Source organism: Takifugu rubripes, chromosome 3 (genome assembly GCF_901000725.2).
Source record: "Takifugu rubripes chromosome 3, fTakRub1.2, whole genome shotgun sequence".
Lineage (NCBI taxonomy): Eukaryota > Metazoa > Chordata > Actinopteri > Tetraodontiformes > Tetraodontidae > Takifugu > Takifugu rubripes.
In genome coordinates, this window is record NC_042287.1 from 14795591 (window position 1) to 14814889 (window position 19299).

Consider the following 19299-nt stretch of genomic DNA (forward strand, 5'->3'; position numbering starts at 1 on the left):
GAGTGGAAAACAAGGGTCGACTAGGGGGTAATTAATTAGCTTGCGTCACACTGTGTTACTTCCTGTGTTTTACCAGCTCTTCATATTGATCCTGTTTTATCTGCTGTCGCAATAATCCTGCAGAAATATGGATGAGGTCTGGCTGGGGGGGATGCGCTGCTCTGTATGTTGCATATGAGAAAAACGTTGTCTTGATATTGTTCCTCGGTTACAATTTTCATCATTTATTTTCTATAGTTGGATTTTCTGGTACTTCTGGTCCAGATTAAGGGTCAAGGGATTTCATTTTTGCTTCTGTCTGCAACACAGGGAGAGAGGTGTCCCAAAGGGTCAGACCTGTAACAGTCTACCAACTATTATATTGCTACCTTATTACCAAAAATTAAAACCACTCATGGACATGAGGAAAGAAGCAATGGTATTGAACTCTGGATTTTACTGCCACACTTGATCAAAGGAACAGGAAGGTCCAGCCTCGAGTTTTAATGAGTTTAATTATTGTTTTGTGCCGCCTGGGATGGAACGATAGAACAAATCTTCTTATTTTTGACTGTGAGTGCGATAATACATGTAATCTAACCCCCACTTTGTGCATTATTTTATTAAAAAAAAACCCATTGTCTCATTAATCGTGACAGATCACTTTCTGGAGGAATTGCAGACTGTATTAGCAGTAATACATGAATTCACATCCCACACCACACCGTCACCACTGCTGATATTGTCAGATAAGACATTTAAAGCCTATATTACCCTGAGCTGCGAGGAGCCTTTGCAGTTTTGTCCTTGACGCGCTTCACTTGCTTTTGCACTGAACAACGGTGTAATTTTAACAGAATTATGTAGCCATAACAACCATCCCAGCAAGGGTACATGCTATTGTGTCAGTCACAGTTGTTAAAAGTGAAATAGTGACTTACACTCCCTCAGGAATCGCCACATCACTCATACATGAGTGATGTAGCTTTCATTTTACCCACGATGGCATTGTTTCTTTTTGGGCCCTACGAGCAGATTACCGAACGTAAAGAACCTCCATTCTTGCTTTCAGTACAACGTAAATCAGCAATATAACACGGATTGGCTCGTGCTTGTCCTCTACTTATTCGTGTCCTGTAATCACACGATGCGTCCTCACCTGCAGTTGTGACGTTCAACCCCCCCCCCTCCTGCAGGCTCTGGCGTGCGCTCATTAGGATTTTGCTTTTCTGGGGAACACGCTGTCACACACCGGTCCAGCTAACACACCACGCTCGCAGCATGGCGCTGTGTTTAGCTATTTCAACCCCGCTGTGTGAAGGTAATGACTGCAGGTGTGTGCGGAAACCACTTGTTGGCACGAGAAGATCCAAGCAGGAGACAAACAAACATTGTGGTGCTTTTCGTTTTTCATTCTGAATTACGGCAGTTTTACACCTCCTGGAATTGTTGGAGTCCCACCTGCAACTTTTCCCCTGCCTGATTGCCCACATTATATCCAGACTCCTATTTCCACAGCTTATTTCTTAAATGAGGATATCTGTAATTGTACATTGATAACAAACATGATAAACATGCCCCGTGACGTCCCTGAGCTCTCCTACCTGTGTATCGAGCAGAGATAAGACCATCACGACCATGACAAGGCCCCGTCCTGCTCCGCCATGATGCTTCTATTGCACCAAGTGTCTTTTTGCTCCAAGGGCCAAAAACAATATGCTGTAAATTGTACTATGGCCTCTTCAGGTTGATATGCTGCCTGCAAACGCGATGTGATTGGGTATCGATTCACAGCGCACAACGCTAAAATTGCCTGCCTCGTGGCCCCCAACGCCAATAGTGACAGCTTCGAGACAGGACGGGAGGAGCGAGGTGTCACGGGTGTGTGTCTTGGAGAGGATATCTTCTCTCTGCTCTCTGATCTCCTCCCTAGAGATGGGAGAGACACGGTCACCCTACTGCCTTGCTTTATCATATAATACTTGTACAGCAGCCTAATGTGCCTCAGAAGCTCACTTTCCTTTTCATTTGGCATTTGGAGACCTCATTATAGGAAAAGGCACAAAGAAAACTTGTAAAACACCCTCTTTTCATTAAAATGGCAGTGTTATTTGGAAATGGGTTTTTTTATTAATCTGTTACAGCACTAAACAAAGTTGGGCTGCCTTTCTTCTTTTCAGCGCTGACACGCCACGGTCAATCCGTATTCAGAATTAAAAACATGCCCTGGATCCTGTTGGAGCCAAATAATGGAAGAGAAATTGCTTGTGTAATGAATAAATGGCAAATAATCCAAACCAACAATTAAGTCTACGTGTAATATGCAAAATACTCGCGCGCTATCGGCTTCAGCGAGGTGTCCAGCTAAAAGAAATCCAAAGCATTTTTAATAGTGGGAATCTTAAACACAGGCTTATTAAAATACAAATGACTTAGCTTTTTCTTTCTGTCAGTGCTGGTTGTGGTAAATGTCACCAGCATTCCTACTTCTATTAGGGGGGGGTCCTGTGAAACATATGTTGTATTTACCATTTAAAGAAACACCACTTCATGCTGGTCTTCAGTCTCCTTGTTTAAAAATAGTACTTTCCGATGCTAGCAATGGATATTTTTCTAATAAATGAATAACCATAGCAAAGAAGTGTTTTCAAACTTTCATCGTCTGGCTGAATTTATTGTAACAATTTAAATTGATCTAAAACCAATCAAAGTTCATGCACACATCAGGCTTAAATCACAAAAAAATCCTGCAGACACGACAGAGCTCTAATCAGCTGAAAGCTGTTTGGACAGACTCACTTATGATAATATCTGCTTCTACATCATTAACCACCTGGTTTGAGGGAATTGCTCGGCTTCCTAATGAGACTTTACCACAGCAGAGCCCTAAAAAAAAGCCAGATAACACCTGAAACACATTTTTAGATCAGGTTAATGGATATTATATTGTTATATATTCAACATATCCGTACAATACTCGCAATCTTCAGGAAAATTTAACTTCCATCAGACCAGGAGCGGACTCGGCATCAAAATTTAGTGTTCGTGCAAGAAGGTTGGAACCTCCCCTTCCATTGGCTGTTCATGTCCAAATCTGAGGCAGGTTTCATTACACACAGCAGAACACGGTGTGATTTAGGGAAGAGGGGAGGAAGCTGTACTTGATATATATGTGTTTTGTTTCATAGGTGAGAAGAATGATGAATGGATGAGGTCTACCGCCACTGTAATGGCACCCCTGTGTACCATGGCAGGGGTGGGAAAGAGGAAGGGGTGTGTTTGAAAAAATAAAATTCAGCCTCTTCAATCAGCGCCGCCTAAATGAATTCCTGACAATATGCCCTTGTTGTGCTTTCATGATAAGCCTGCAGGATTGGGGAGGGCCAATATGAGAAGTGAGAGTTGAAGGGTGTCGGGGGGGGGGGCACCACATGAAGAGTCAGGAAGGGATTCTTCTATTCTACAAACAAGTAAAGGAACCAGCATCTAGGACCGCAGTAGGTTTCTGTGTGTTAAAGTCACAAAAGCCTTTAAATATAAGCATCGGTAGAAGTATGGAGGGTGTTGTTCTTTCTTTTTTCATAGGTGGTCTTTATACATCCGGTGTCGTCTTCGTCCATCTGTGTCTGTCTGTCCTGTCAGGTCATTTGTAGCCGAAGTCGTTGCGCTCCTCATGTGCTGCTACGCTCGCGCCGTCATTAACGTATATGCCTACTCTGCATGTCGTAGGGAAATATTGACATTGCGAGAGCGGCTCCTTGCTTTGAACTGAAGCCACGCTTTTACATATCAGGTGTCAGAGTTAAAGGGTAAATTCATCACCGGATTCACACCTCAGTGATGTGGCTATTCTGCTCCCCTCGGACGTAGATTGAGAGGAGAGGCACTTAAAATGGAAAGTACAAAGTGAGCAGCATGATGGTGGAGCTGACCCAGCCATTTTGATGTGTATGCTGCACAGATATATTGACTTGCTCTTTAGTCTGACTCCCTCAAGACCAGGTAATTGTCTGTCTGTGTTTCTATTGTTTAAACTAACTACATTTTGGCAGTCTTCCTCCTCATATCAACAATGGAAACCTCAGCAGAACAATAATGGGAGACGGTGGACGTCCATACTGATCACAGGAGGTAGCATCAGGGATCGATATTTTCATTCAGCATCCAGAAGATCCGAATAATGTTGTTTTTGAAGCAGATTTCACCCTTCTCGCATCCTGGTGGACGTATACATATATATTTTTTTTTATTGGATTTGAATTATATTACCTTTCCAGAGATGGCTGGTTGTGCTTTATGTCATCTTCTTTCTCTGTCCTCCTCCAATTGCTGGTAACTTATTAAAACAAATCTAAATATTTGAAGTGGACTTTGACCGCTGAATTTTGGCTTCGATGGCATCTTTCAGCCACAGCTGTGGTCATGTAAAATGGCTGCAGCTAATGGTTTTAAACTCTCCATCTGAGCTCTTTTGATTTGGAAAATCAACAGCACATGGATAACGCCCGTGCAGACGTGAATGAGTCGCTGCTCCCAGGTAATTACGCCACACCGTGCTCTATAATGTGTGCCGTTTGTTGCTTTGCAAAGCAATTTTTTGGCATATAATTATTATTTTGTAAAACAAAAGGATCTGAGAGGTATTTTCTGCAGTGTGGTTAAATTTAGATGTTCTTGTTGTTATTCTCAAGTGGGCGTGCAGTTATAAAGAAATCAGAGAAACTGTCTACATGGCAAACACAAATATGTAAATAATATAGCTTAGGCTCGCTAAATATATTAAAAATTAGCGGCAGACTGTATTCCAATAAAGATAGAGTTTATGTGTAATTATGTTGTTGGAGGGCTCATTTTACAGAAACCGTTTCCATCCCAGCAATGAAATTACTCTCAATTCATCTAAAGACGAGCGAACAATTTTTAAGTTCTGCACCTGAGACCTTCGAACAAATTTGCCGTTTCATTTACCAAACTTGAATGTCCATGGGAAATAAACCACTTAAACTTCTTTAGCGCACTTTCGAAATAGAAAAGTGCTTCTATCTTTGAACCCTAATGAAGCCAGAGGCGGACAGGAGGAACACTGAGGGGCGCCATGTTGGGGGCGGCCAGCGGCGGCTGCAGTCAGTCACGGAGCAGCGTTAAAACGCGGTTTCCTGTTGGGAGTCACCGGGAAGACGGCGTGTTGAGCGTTCTGCTTGGAGGCGAGTTGATGGTTTCATGTTGTGGAGAATGATAAGATGTTATTTGTTGTTCTGAAACGGGTCTTGATGTTGTTGACCTGCATGGGTTACATGTTTTTTTCCCCTTCATCTCATATAGGTATTAAAAAAAAAACCTGCTTTGAAAGCAGACGCTCTCGATTTGTCCATGCAAAATATTGCAGTGCTGCTCTTTTGATGACTTGCATCTAATTTGGAATTAGCATATCCCAGTGAAGTGTACTGTAATTTGTCTTTGATGATCGGTGCGCCTGTAATAGATGGGGGATTGCGAGCAGATACCCACTACCACCCCCTGCACCCACCCGACGCTCTCGTTCTCTTCTCCCCTCTGCTGGAGAGGGAATCGGGATCTTTGAAATGTGCTTTGACCATCAGTGCAGTCAGAAAGCACTAATGTTGCACTGTCCTGAAATGAAAGGGATTAGGCCCGTCTCTATTTACAGGTGATGCTTTGTTTGTGTTTCCCCTCCTTTAAAAAGAGGACGCCTGGACCTAATCAAAAGGATTATTCCAATGCGTAAAGCTTTGAAGTTTTTTCAAATGTTTTGTCAGGAGCAGGGAGGCTGTGGAACATTCCGAACATCCACAAATCTCTGTCATCTGCCTCCTTCCTTCTGCCTTCCCCTTTCCTTTGCTAAAAAAAAAAAAAAAATCTGGCTTTTACCACAAAGCAGATACAAATGTTAGATAATGAATGAGCAGAAGACAGGGACTGCAGAAATAGGACTGTTTCAATTTTACCAGGCAGCAGCAGCCCAGATTGCTTTTACCGTGTTGCTGGGAATAGGTGGCAACAGGAGTTTGCAATTATTTGCACAATTAGTAGTAATTATGGGGCAAGAATTTATCCTGTTTGCTCAAGAAGTTGCGGCGCACGTTCTGAAGAAGTTAATAGGAAGAATTAATATAGATTGTTTTCTCCAGAAAGTGCTGTTTGTTTAGTTGACAGCAATTAACAGCTAATGCCCGTGAGATCTCCCAGTTTCACAAACCTGCTTTGTTTTCAGCTTCACAACGATCAACCAATTAATGATAGGTGAACAGTAGCAGGACTCCGTCTGGAACTGTTGTTTTCTCTCTCAGTGCCTCGGTGACCCATACACTCACGCTGTTCTAGTGCTTCTACCTGCCACTGACTTCCCTTTGGATGTCTTATGAATGGTTAGGTTTTTAATAGTTGGCGGGCGGTTTCTCGGACAGGTTGGGGAAAAAAAAGAGTCATTAGCCTGTCGTGCTAAATGTGAGATTGTGTTTTAGTGGCTGTTTTATTGGGCTCCGCTGTAAAATGTGCAGCGCTGCATTATTACTATGTTGTGTGTTGGCATTTAGCCCGCAGAGGACAACACTGGTCTCCCTTTCAAAATGTCAGGACCTGGATTGTCTTCAAGTGGAAAGCTCACACTCCAGGCAGGCGTCACGTGGAGACGCGGCCTCGCTGACCCTTTGTTCACTGATGGCGCACAGATTGTTTTGAGTGGAAAGCTGCAGACATAATTTCAGATAGTGATTTTTTTTTTTTCCTGTTTTATGTGCAATATGCTGAAAAGCCCTGGAGCGTATTTGACTAATGTCTGAAAGAATATGTTTTTATTTGGTGTATTTCTTATCCGCTTCACACAGACAGTATCAGATAAATAAATGTGGGGCGTTTTGTGTGAAGCTTATATGAACGCTCGCTGCTTCAAATGCACAGCCTTTGTGCCGTTTTTCTTCATTTGTAAAGAATAATGCTTTTTTTTGTTTGGTCCTCTGTGTGCCGGAGCTTCCCAGTCTGGTTCCGGGCTCCTATAGGAATCTTTCTTTAGTGTGCAGAAATGAATAAAACCAGAAAAATCAAAGGGCGTTTGTCTCAGTATAGTGTAGGTGTAGGGATGTGGAATGGAGGCATCACCCGTGAGTAATGTGTTACTACTGCCGGATTGCTTCGTCTACCTAATTTTGCTGAGAGGTTTTAAAATGAGCAAACATTTAATTTATGGTTCTGATGTTGTAATAGGATGATAAAAAGATGCCTTCTATTGTTTTAAAGGGATGGAATAAGTGCATCTGTGACTCACTAAACCCTGAAATAGCCTACCACCACTTAAGGAAACTGAGCTTGTCTGGTTGGTGCGCTGCTGTGAATCAGTGCTTACTACAGCAGTGTGTCACGTTAATGTTCCACAGCTACATATTGTCAAGTAGATGTAGGACTTAAACAGCACTTCTGCTCAAGTGTACTTACATCCCCTCCTTGTTTTTTTCTTTCAGGGACACCCGAGCAGATGCCATAATGGTTTCCATGTTTATGTTGAACTTGACCTCTCACCCCTGACCTCCTGCATGACCTTGGTAATCATTTCATTTTGTTTTTATTATTTTGTTCATTGTTATTGATTTGATCCTTTTGCCATGTCTAACATCGATCTTAGTTTGTTACATTGTAATATTGCATTATTCATGTTCTTTTACTCCATTCTTGGCTTTGATTTTTTTACCCACCGCTCTTTAGTGTCAAACAAGCAAACCTTGTGTTGTTTTTGCAAACATCTATTAGATATTTTTAAATAAGATGATCTCTTTTTCTCCGTCGCCACTCCTTTTCATGTTTTAATTAATTCCTTTCCAACGTGTTTGCTGCTGCCATTCTCCTGTGTTTCCACGCTGTGCATCAGAGCCTCTGTGGCGCTCCCTCCTCTCCTCCGGTGTGTGGGTGCAGGTAATGTTTGAAAGGGGCAGCACAAGGAAACCAAAGAGAGAAGGAAGAAACCTGACACAGCAATTTATCGCAGCCTTACGTCCCTTCTGTGCATTATGCTCTGGTTTCCTGGAATGTCGACCCAACTACACCCACCAGGCAGACAATGCTCTCAGAAATCATCAATTTTTGGGGTTTGTTTGAAAAATCCGGCCCCGGCAGACGTTATACATTTAGCCGCCCCACCAGGGCAGCGAGTTTATGGCGGGGAAAGGGCCGGACGAAGGCAGAGCTGGCAGCAGGAGGGAGAAGGAAGTCACAAGGTTGCAACCCAGAGCAGGAGACTTGCTTGTCTCAGCAGAGTAAACATCGGCCCTCGTCTGCACACAGTAATGACTAACACAGGAGGACGTGCACAGAAACACTATCAGGGCTACTACCCTGTCCTGCCAGACCCCACACATGCCATTCCTATCATCTTCCCGCCTTTGCTTTCTTCAAAACAAGCGCGGAGCTTTGACATTGAAGGCACGGGCGTTAAAGGTGCCGCACCTCCTCAGACTTTGGCTGCCTTGCTTGTTTAAGGTGACACTGTCAAGATTACTGTTTAAACACAAGCTGGATAAGAGGAGCGGGTCATTGCTGTGGCCGATGCACTCCCATGTACAGATGTGCTGACCAGTAGGCGCAGTTAACAGACTAATCAGGAGCAGCCGAAGCGCAGAATACCAACAGAAAATTCTGAGTGATTGGGAGCATCTTGAGATCTGACCCCCAGTTGTTTGACTGATTTTCTTTTAATTGGTTGTCATCTGCCACTTGACACCATCAAAGCTTCAGGCTGGAGGTGAGGGAAATGAAATGGCTCTATAATACAATCAGCACGATCAGACACGTCCATTTCAGAAACATTTCTAAATGCGATCACAATCACAAAGTAGTTACAATGTTATTATCCTAATGTTAATGGAGGAATCCTAGGACGCCGTATGTGTGTCTGCACCTCTGTCTAAATTCAGCTTTTCTCCCCTCTCCTGGTGGTTTAAACAAATAAATCTTTTAAATGTCTTTTGTTTACCATTATGTGCTGTAACTGTGTGGAGCAGAATGCAATTACAAAGACCCATTAAACCATCAAAAATTAATTTATTTATTACGGAGCACACGTTTTAGGCCTTTTATGTGTTTTCACCTGCTAAAAGTCAGGATGTCTTCAGTGGGACGGTGCAAATGAAGACAAACACAACCATCTGTTGTCTTAATATTAGCTTTATAATGCCCGCTGGGGAGTTACAGCACAAATGGCATTGATGTGTAGAGCAGATGCCCAAACATCAAACTTCACAGCATCAGATTTGTTTGGACTAAATAATGAAAGTGGCATTTGACCCGGCCTGTCGGGGATACAAACATAAGCATGGAAAATGAGTTAAACAAGGGAGTGTAACAGCGATACACACTAAGACGGCTGGACTTGGGACGGAAGCTGCATCCATCTAAGGTGCTGCTAATTTAGAGCCTCTTTGCAGCTCCGCACACAGTGAAATACGGAGTACAACCAGAAAACTTTTACTGGGGTTGCATTTTATTTATCCAGCAGATTTTACTGCAGGAACATTTGTTATACCCGGCTTAACAAAAGCATCTTGTACTTTTTCCACATAGTGAGGGCAGAGTTGTTGCTGGAGTGGGGCATTTGTTCAGTAGAGACATTTAGAAAGCCTTAAAACGTCGGCAGGAGAATTATTCAAATCCATGGGGGGGGGGGCAAAAGTCCATTTTCCAGGAGTTTGCAGCTCAAGGTTGTATCAATGTAAAATCCTGTATAGGAACGAAGGTGTGTGTCAAGCTTTCCACTTATGTGCCCAGGATTCATTAGCCAGCTGGATGAAAGGTAGTGACTGGAAAAGGTTGAGGACGTAGTTGTAATACAAAGGGCGACGCAACCCTGAAATTTGCATGGCGAGGCAAAGCTGAGGCGATGAAGACAAGTGTTTGCGATGCCCGGCGATGTGCGAGACAGACCGAGCAGAAGATTATTGTTAGCATACTGAGAAAAGATCATGAATTGCAATGATTCCCCAAAGCTCAGGCAGAAGATTTACTGAGGCTACATCTTTACCCCTTCCATCTATGTATGTCACCGCAGAGCGCTGTCAGCACAGATGATGCTGTGTAGAAGGGAATTGACGGTGCCCCCCTGTGTACTGATTCAACATTTGATAATGAGGAAGAAATGCTTTTTCAGTTAAAACCACAAGCCATGTTTGAGGATAAGACGCAGACAGCCGAGTCTGGTGCACCGCGCGAGGAGGGAGAGCGAGACAGAATAAAAAACAGATGACGGTGGGGGAAAAAAAGAGAAAAATCACAGGGCCTGTTTAATATGTGTTAAGGCGTAGCTTGTGAGACCTCTCAGCTCAGTAATTTCAGCACATCAAAGACATGCCTCCTCCCCAAGCTGGTGTAGTCTTAAGAAGGGCTCATCATATCCAATCACACATTCGCCAAAGGATCATACAGGAATACCGCCAACCCTGTAAATTTGTTCATTAAAACCCGCGCTAATACCAGCTGACTGACATCACCGGGACGCCACCAGTGACCGGTCGTCCTCGTCCCTCGTTGACCCGTTTTGATAAACCCAACGCTTTAGCTCATTGTCTGATTAGATGACAATCAATTAAAAGGCACTTCTGAGGGGAGAGTCGCCTCCCTGGTTGCCATGGAGGCTGACAGAAAGGTAGCGCGGTAATGAAATATCCACATCGTTGCAGCAGAGACGCGCAGACAAGCCAAACTTTCACACCCAATCAATGTGAGGCCGACTTTTTCCTTTTTTCTTCTTACCCGCGATGAAAAATTAAGAAGGATGTTCCTAGAAACTCACAGAGGACTCGTATGTTTTATAGTCAGGTATGAGAAGCAGGAGGATTAATAGAGCTCTCCTAATACGGCTCGCATTGGTGGTCCCTGAACACCCTGGTCAGGTAAGGCCCAGTGAAGCAAAGATCATTTATAAGTGGTTCATTATTTTACCTTCAGATTCCTCTGTCTGCCATTGATTTAATAAACACTGATGTATCTCCTTGTAGAGGAGAAGTGCCATTTTTCATTTGCCAGATTTGCTATCTTTGTTATCACGGTTAGCTGTCGAGCTCTGGCATTTCCGTGGTAACACGCTCCCAATCTTAAACGTGTACGGAACGTCGCCTGGGACAATCTGGCCTTTTTTCCAAAGCAAATATTGTCTTTGGGCCTGTGCATCCACGAATACTTTCATAAATGAGCGGCTTCCTTAATAAAGTTCCGCCAAAGCGCCGCGATTATCCTCGAATGGATTCAAGGAGACGTGACATCAACAGTGATGTACAATAATTAATGATCTATCAGCGTATTCCGTTGATTAATGTATTTGTTTTTGCAGTGTGCTGGAGCAGCACATGGTGTGAAATAGACAATGAGCTTTGCTGTTCTGTAATCCCTGGGGGAGGGAGGGATGGGGGGGGCACTCTGAGGCACGCTTTTAAAAAAAAAAGTGTAGCAAAGTGATGAAAAGAAAAGGCTCTTTATGAAGGTTAACTGTCAGTAAGGATTTCTGATCCAGCTCTGTCACTTTTGAACTGAGACTTGTACCCCCCCCCCCCCCCCCCCCCCCCCATAAGGTGTTAAAAGCTGCGGTCAGATTAGGTGTGTGTGGCTGGCACATCGAATCAAAATGAAAATGAAATGGAATGATCAATTTGCCCGGCATTAATCCCTCCGCTCCAGTGGCATTCTATTGATTTTCTTGTTCTGCTTCCTTGATAACAAGAATCATTTAAAGGTCACAATTTGATGTGTGTCAGGAAGAAAACATTCTTAATGCACTATGAGTGGCCTTTTAGGCCCACGGTTGTCAGAAAACACAGGCTGAATCTTGGCACCTCGCGCGGATGATCCAGGAAAGGAGGATAAATGGCCCGAAGCTGTGAAAAGATACACTTAGGCTCATGGTAAAGCGTCGAATGCCTTCAAATAAATAGATCCTCCTGTTTAAAAATCAGAAGGCTTTTCAAAAACACCAGAGACGCCTGGACTTAAATGTCCCGATGATCCCGACCGAGGTTCTCGCTCCAGCCACGGGATGCAGGGTGGGCCGCTGCCTGGGGCGTTCAGGATTCAGGGTGGTGGGGGGGGGGGGAGATTCTGATTAGACAAAACTCTTCCACAGTTATCAAAGCATCTCAGCTCCTGTTTGTACAGTTTTGCATAAAAGCCAACAATTAGAATCAATTAACTCATACAGACTTTATTTAGCACAAAAGCGCTTAAGCCTGCTTGACAAGTACAAATAAATGTTACCTCCCCCCAGAACAGGAATAGAAACATGTCTAAAATATTCTCATTATTTCAGTGGAAACCTTTGAGGAATAAAATGACATATTACAGTCCGTCTGTTTAGCGCTGCTACAACCCACTGTGGGCCTCAACAAATCTTTGTAATTATCTGAGTGAGGGAGAATGTCAGAACGTTAGCGGGTGAAATCCAGCGGGTTGTGCAGAAGCACATTTTCATCAGATGGAGTTGGGACAGGCCCACAGCAACGACTAATCACATTAGCTTCTCTCATCTCCATTAGAATCAGCAGACATATTAATGGGCGATGAGCAACGTCCAGGACGGCGGCGGCGGTGGCGGCGGGTGCAGAGCTGCACCGGCAAAATTAAAATGGGAATTTTGGCCACGAGTGTAACAAACATGCTTTCTGCATTAGTTGCTGCGGCGACAGACCAAATAAGTCGACGTGCTTTTAATGTGCGCTAACAGTTTGATGAAATGAGCCACCTGCTTTTGTTGATGCGTTTGTGGAGAAGTTAAATGTTTTTCTGTTTAAAAAAAGAGTTTCACGGGAGGGAAACAGATGCATTTGTTCCTCCGTAGAGGCTGGAAATATATATATTAAAAATAAAAAGATAGTTTGGGCTGAAAATATCAGTATTGATCAGTCTGCCAATTGTGGCCTTGATGATGTTAAATGTTCTCTCTGAAATGTCACCTCAACGTTTTCAAAGGTGATTCCTCAGCGAACCTGCTCCATCCCACCTCCCTGTGCCATCAGCTGCAGCTGTTTAGCACGTTCCCAAACCCATCCCAGAATAATTCACCAATCAAAGCTGTTAATCATCTAACCAGGCGATACAGGGGTGCCTGACCACAAAGATGTAGAAACAGGAGAAGGCCTGGTTCTAAAGCGAGGCCGGTTTCATATCAGAGCAGCTTTTATGGGATGAGGAATAAAATACGGCGTGGTCCTCCTGCCCAAGAAAGGAAATGATTTCCCTTCCCAGAGTTTAAGGGAAACCCGGCAGTATAATGGAGGGTTATAAATACTTAATGAGTGCTCCTCATCTACTCATGTGTATTTTTGTGCTCTACCTGTTTGCCCTCGTGCTGCTTGTTGTAGTGAGGCTCAAAATAGAGGCAGAGGAGAAGTGACTGGGTTTGGGAGAAGAGGAGCAGCCCCCCCCCTCTCCACTCGCGGATGCTGGGTCAATATAAAACCTCATTACTGGGGTGTCATAGAAAATTTGTGCACTTTCTGCTCCATCTAGCAGCAATTTTGCTGGATAAGCACAGCGCTCGTTTGGTCTGTTTTAAGCATTTTCGCTAAGGAAAGGCTGGCAAACAGGAAGCCACAGCAACCCCAGGGGGGGGGCCGCGGCAGCTCAAACCCCCCCACAACATTGCATCCCATCATCGTGTATGTGCGGGAATGTTTGCCCGCCTTCATCTCGTAAATCTAACGTTGCCGTGCTGAGGTTTGAATCAAAACGCGCCTCAAATTTCCCTCTTGTCTCTTTTTATTTTTACATTTTGATAAGTGAGGATGTGTAACTTGTGTACAGGCTGTCCACACCTGGACCCTTCGTTGATGATGGTCACCCTCGGTAATCGGGTATCGCGCCCGCCGATGTATAAGATGCTACATGACACGATGACTTTTTGCTCTTGGAACCGACATATTGTGCGTTGATATGTTGTTAGAGTGTTTTCCCCAAGCTGTACGAAATAGAATTTTATGAAAGGAAACAGAATGGCATGCTTATAAATATGGATGCCTGCCCTCGGGACAAGCGTCCCAGCCAGGCCACGCTGGCCCCATCACCTCATGGCGTAGCCCTGCAATTTCAGAGAGGCGGCAGCAACAAAGAATCAAAGGAATACCATAAAAGGGAGAAGTGTCATTTGGATAACCTGTAAAGTGTTTTTTTATTTCTTTATTTTTATCATTATTTGGTCTGCGGCGGCAGAGACAAGCCGAACAGAATGTACACAGCACAGGTCCTGAATAAAACATGATCAGATAAAAGCCAAACATGCAGAATATACCAGAAAGGTCAAAACGATGCTGCACCATAATTATGGCTGGAGACTTTGCCAGGAATGCACTAATTAAACCACAGAAAGATCTCTTGTCTCTGCCTCCTCTTGTCCCTGCAGCTCCACCAAAAGCCTGCATATTAATCAATGAAAATGCACTTTTTAGAAGATGCGTTTATTAGCTTCTAAAGGAAATGTACTGAAGAGGGACTTTAAAGTTGCTCTTCGTGGTTGGCTGAAGGTTCGGCGGCTTCCTGCCGACACGAGGACTAAAACCAATCAACTCCTCTAATTAAAGTGAGGCTGTCAGACTTTTTCCAATCACCAGGTATGTTTTTGTGGGAGTAAATGAAAACAGCGACGTTGCAGGTGGCCGGTGTCATTACGAGCGTCTTACACACCAGCACACAGGGTAATGCTAGCTCTCCAACACGCTGCTTCCCACCTGCAGAGTGCCCTGCCAGCGTATCTGTGTGTGTGCAGGGCTGACTAGATCATGCTGTTCACCTCCGGTGGCGTGTCTGGAGGTCCTTTTTCTTGTTAGCTCCAGACTCCTGGCTCAATGATCTGAGTGCTTCTCCACTTTGAGCTTATGAAAGAGCACCACAAAGGCCTGCGCAGCTAAAGGTCCAAGCAGAACGTCCTGAGGGTCCCCCCACATATCACGTTAGGAATGACCCCTGCAAACGGATTGTGTAAAATGAGATCTAAGAAAATTAAAAAGTAATGGATTTGTTTGATCAGACTCGCCGGGAGATCAATTACAGTAGTATTTTCGGTAACCGTTTTGTCCAAGACGGATGTCTTCGCGGGTGCACGGGGACGAAACGTTCTTGGCTCCAGTGCGATTTGCTGCCTGGTATCAGGGAAAGTGTTTTACTGTTCCCCGGGATCCAGATGGTTTGCTGCACAGGACCTCCAGCACTCGGTGATAAATGGCAAAATAGCACATTTCATCCGTTGCCCAGCTCGCACCTCTCAGCTGTGCACAGGCACAAAGCGCCGCCGCACGTGTGCACGAGGGCAGCGCTGGAGAGGATTTTATATCGGATCAGAAACGGGAAGCGGTCCGCTCCTGCGTGTGCGTCTGATCCTCACGGGTGGAAATTCAGCTTCTGAATTCTACCAGCTGACGAGCTGCAATCAACAAATATCACTGGCAGCTGCAGAACTGGGATTGTGAGCCGATGGGCTGCGTTAATGCAGGGGCCCCGCGGGAAGAGCAGGTGTGCAGCCCCGACGCACGCCGGCGCCGCCGCTGAATTTACAGTGCTCATTTTGTTCATACCAACAACCTATGGGGGCGTCCAGTAAAGCGAGCCATCCAGTGAATGAGCTAACACACCTCACAGTCCTGTTTGTGTTTTCCGTTCTGCGTCGTGGTTCTGTTGGGCCTGTTCTGAACTTTAGGACCGCAGGCTCACCGAGCCACATAACTGCCCCTGTCAGAGGAGGCCTGCCGGCTGGCCGTTGCGGCCGCCGAGGGTCCGGTATGTGGCCTCCTCACTTAATCATAACACCAACTCCGTCTTGCCTGATTGTATTGGTGGCTCCAGGGATCTGCCATAATTGGATCCATGTAAATGGGATGGAGGAGCTAAACAACCAGATTGCTGTTTGTTTCTACCTTTTCATATATTAGTAACGTGCCGAGACTTCTCAAGCAGTCTGGGACTTGTCTCGCCGCTTGCCGCGCTAATTAGTAATTCATTCTTAACATACGCCTCAATTGTGGCCCCATCCAGCTATTTGTGATTAACTCCACTTTAATTAGACCTGCTCATGCAGAATTTGGCTGTGCGCTGACGTGTAGTGGGCACTCCAAAACTACCATGACTCTGCCTGGGTCCATGTGATAAAGGTGCCCTTGACGGCTCGGCAACTTTTTTAGCTCCAGAACTGGTTGCCGAAACGAGATGGAAAAACAATTCAGCCGTTGGAATTCTACATGTTCACAGGAAATAAACCGCCAATTAAACAGTTTGACTAATTGATAGTTGGAGCAATTAGAGGTGGAATGTCCATATTTCTGGGAATCTTTCAACATCTGTGCATTAGCATGGCAACTGTGAGCGCGAGTGACGTGTGATAACTGATTTCACGTTTCATTCTGTGAAAATGCAAACGTGACCCATGTCCCAGTCCGCCTCTGTCACCAAATGGACATTTTATTAACGTAGCAATTATAGCTACCGGTTTGAACTGGTTTGAACGTCAAATCTATTTGGATTCTCTGAGATGCTGACAGACCAGAGACTTGCTAAGCTTTTTAATTTCTCACCTCTCAGAGAGTTGTCATCAGTCGGTGCTTCCACATCCCAACTTAATCAAGCAGGATTTCATGTTTCTTTTATCATTTCCTTTGCAGTAATTAACTGACATATTTGTCAGACAGCTCCCGCGTCACTCTGGCGGACAGGTGAAGAGCGGCCACGTTCTTTTATTTCCTTCTTTTTTGATTATTCTCCTCCCAAATTATGGATAGGCTGAAAGCAAGCAAATGAATCAAACTCTCCGTTTTCGGCACTCCAGCGACAACAGGCAGTAATTAAAAGGCGACAGCTTTGCAGATTAACTGTGGAATGTTCTTTGTGGGGAAACTCGTGCAGGGAAGGGGGGCATTTAGTCACATGGCCCCAAGTTCCCCCACAGATAAAGCTCATTTTCTCTAGCAGTGGGGTAGAAAGAGCGCAGAACACAGCCCATTTGGTTTGGGCCCCACATGGGGCCCACAGGGGTAGCCAGCATTTTATTTAAGGTCACCAGGAATAAATGGGATTCGGGCTGCATGTGGCATGTGGCAGGTTGCAGTGGACAGAGCCCAGGCTGGGGCCCCTCCACCCCTGCTGCCCGTAGGCACCCTCTCCATCTCTTTGCACCTGAGTGCACGTCTCTCCCTGCCTTCTATTTCACTGTCTGGAACCCTGGCTAAATACCTCCCAACTCTCCTACCTGCAGTACCAGCATGGTGTCAAAGGGTAATAGCATGTTAAAATCCCCCTCAGGTTGTTCAAAAGGCCGAGTGCCGGGGAAAAAAAAGAGATCTCGATAGAAAAGCTCTTAATTCCATTTAGCTCAATAATGAGAAACAAAGGGATGGAGAGACATGGGAGGGGGCTCCATTGTCGGGCCATGAAACACGGGCTCGCGCTGTAGACAGCGCCAGATGATCCTCTTTGGGTGACACTTTACTTGAGCCACTCAGTGGTAAAGCCCACAATACTCTTTCAGGGGAGTGAGTGGCCATCACAGTTTAAGGGCTTTACTCTCAGGTGGAGGAAACACAAAGCTACAGAGATGGATCTGGCTGCCAGTCAAGCTTTGTATCAGTCACTGTCCTTCTGAGGGAGAGCGAGAGGCCGGACTGCCGTCCCGCCACAGCGGGACTTGGAGCGAGCCGTGCTGGAGCGAGCCGAGCTGGAGCGAGCCGAGCTGGAGCTCACGCTGAAGCCAAGCTGCTCTGCGGAGCTGGGAATATGTGAGTGGGTCGTGTTTTGTGGTAGTTGGGGGGGGTGGAGGAAGCCCCCGCTGGCTTCTCTGTACCTTCTGACTGAGACGTACTGTTGGAGTGCTAAACGGGGCCTAACAACAACTCCCATATCTGTCAAGTGCTCTGCCTAATCACCTCTCGCCATTTCCAACTTGTTATCTCCTAATGTGTTATTAATGTCTTAAACTTGTGGGGAAAAAAATCTCCCTGCGCAGCAGCACACACACACACACACACACACACACACACACACACACACACTGACTGGAGTCGCTGCTACACTCTGCAGGCTCAAAAGCAAGCTGTTCCAGAGCAGCGTGGACAAAGCCTAAAGATCACCTCAGAACTCCGAATATTAGAGTCTTTATTTCATGACTTCAAAACCAACATGATCATCAGCAAATTCAGGCAAAATGATGTAGAAAAGGTTTAATCTGGAGTATTAAAACAATGGATTTTCCAAGGACCCTCCAAAATCACTTCACCCCCCCAACCCCCCCAGGTTCTGGTGGTCCGGGGCCACAACAGTGAAAAGGCTACATGTCCCAGGGCTCGGAGAGAGCGAGCGCTGAGCTGTGAACGCATTAACCCGCAGTAATGTCCCGGCTCCTGAACATGATCCATAGCATTAGGAAGTTTCTCCTTTCGGAAAGTGCTGTCATTCCAGAGCTTGTGCATTTCTGGACATCCTTTAAACCTGAGAGACAAGAAGCAGCCACTGCTGTTATTCCTGGCCCAGCTGAACGTGCACGGACATATCGCTCTCTGATCTGTCCTACTTTAGTCTATAGTATAGCATCAACTCAATATCCAATGTGTATCCTGGATAAAGAAATGTCAGTATCTGTTAATCAGCTGAACATTCAGCGCATTAATCATCTAGAGATATACGTGTGCTTAGTAAGGATTATTAAAATGAGTCCTGGTGGGTCTGAGGGGCTCGGACCCTCTGACGCCGGGACGGTGACAGTGGCGAGGTGGAAGGGCGCCTTTAAATGCAGCATAAACAAAGCAAATGCAGAGACGAGAAGGGAGCCAATAGATTTAGCAGGCAAGGTGTGTTGCTATGCTACAAAAAGCTGATGGGAATAGTTGATATTTCAATTGAGAGCCCAGGCAGTGACAGCAGGACGTAATGAACGAGCGTGCCAGCCAAGAATGACTGACAGACGAATTTCAACCTTTTTTTGCCCATATTTGCCATAAAAACCAAGCTAGCTTACATGCTATCCACCCAAAAAACAAATCCATGAAGACGACAGTGTGGCAGGAGATATACCAGTTAATCACCACGGAAGCAACGGATCTCCTGGTTGATCCGCTGCGTGTAGATTGAGCTGATAATAAAGCAGATATGCCAAAAATCTGCCGATATGAAGGACACGGCCGCGACGTTTGAGCGGCTCTTTTAGCACCGGCTACATGAGCGCAGCCTGGCAGAGTTGATACCACTGGTAGCTTATTCCTCCTCCGACCACGACGCAAAGCAACGTCTCCGGATTCTGTTTTCCCAACATTCACGCATTAAAATTGGGCAGGGATGTGGTTATTGAGTCTGAGAGGG

General features: G+C 45.2%; 1 protein-coding gene across 8 annotated transcripts in view; it reads left to right on the forward strand.

Moving 5' to 3' along the window:
- Window positions 1–19299, forward strand: part of camta1a (calmodulin binding transcription activator 1a) — a 222541-nt gene that overhangs the window by 26528 nt on the left and 176714 nt on the right. For 5 of the 8 annotated variants that reach the window (XM_029834332.1, XM_029834326.1, XM_029834327.1 and 2 more), the window contains one exon: window positions 7455–7535. The exons of the other annotated variants lie outside the window; for them this stretch is intronic. In XM_029834332.1, coding sequence (XP_029690192.1) covers window positions 7455–7535 — 81 coding nt within the window. The remainder of the gene's footprint in view (window positions 1–7454; window positions 7536–19299) is intronic. 8 annotated transcript variants of the gene reach the window in all.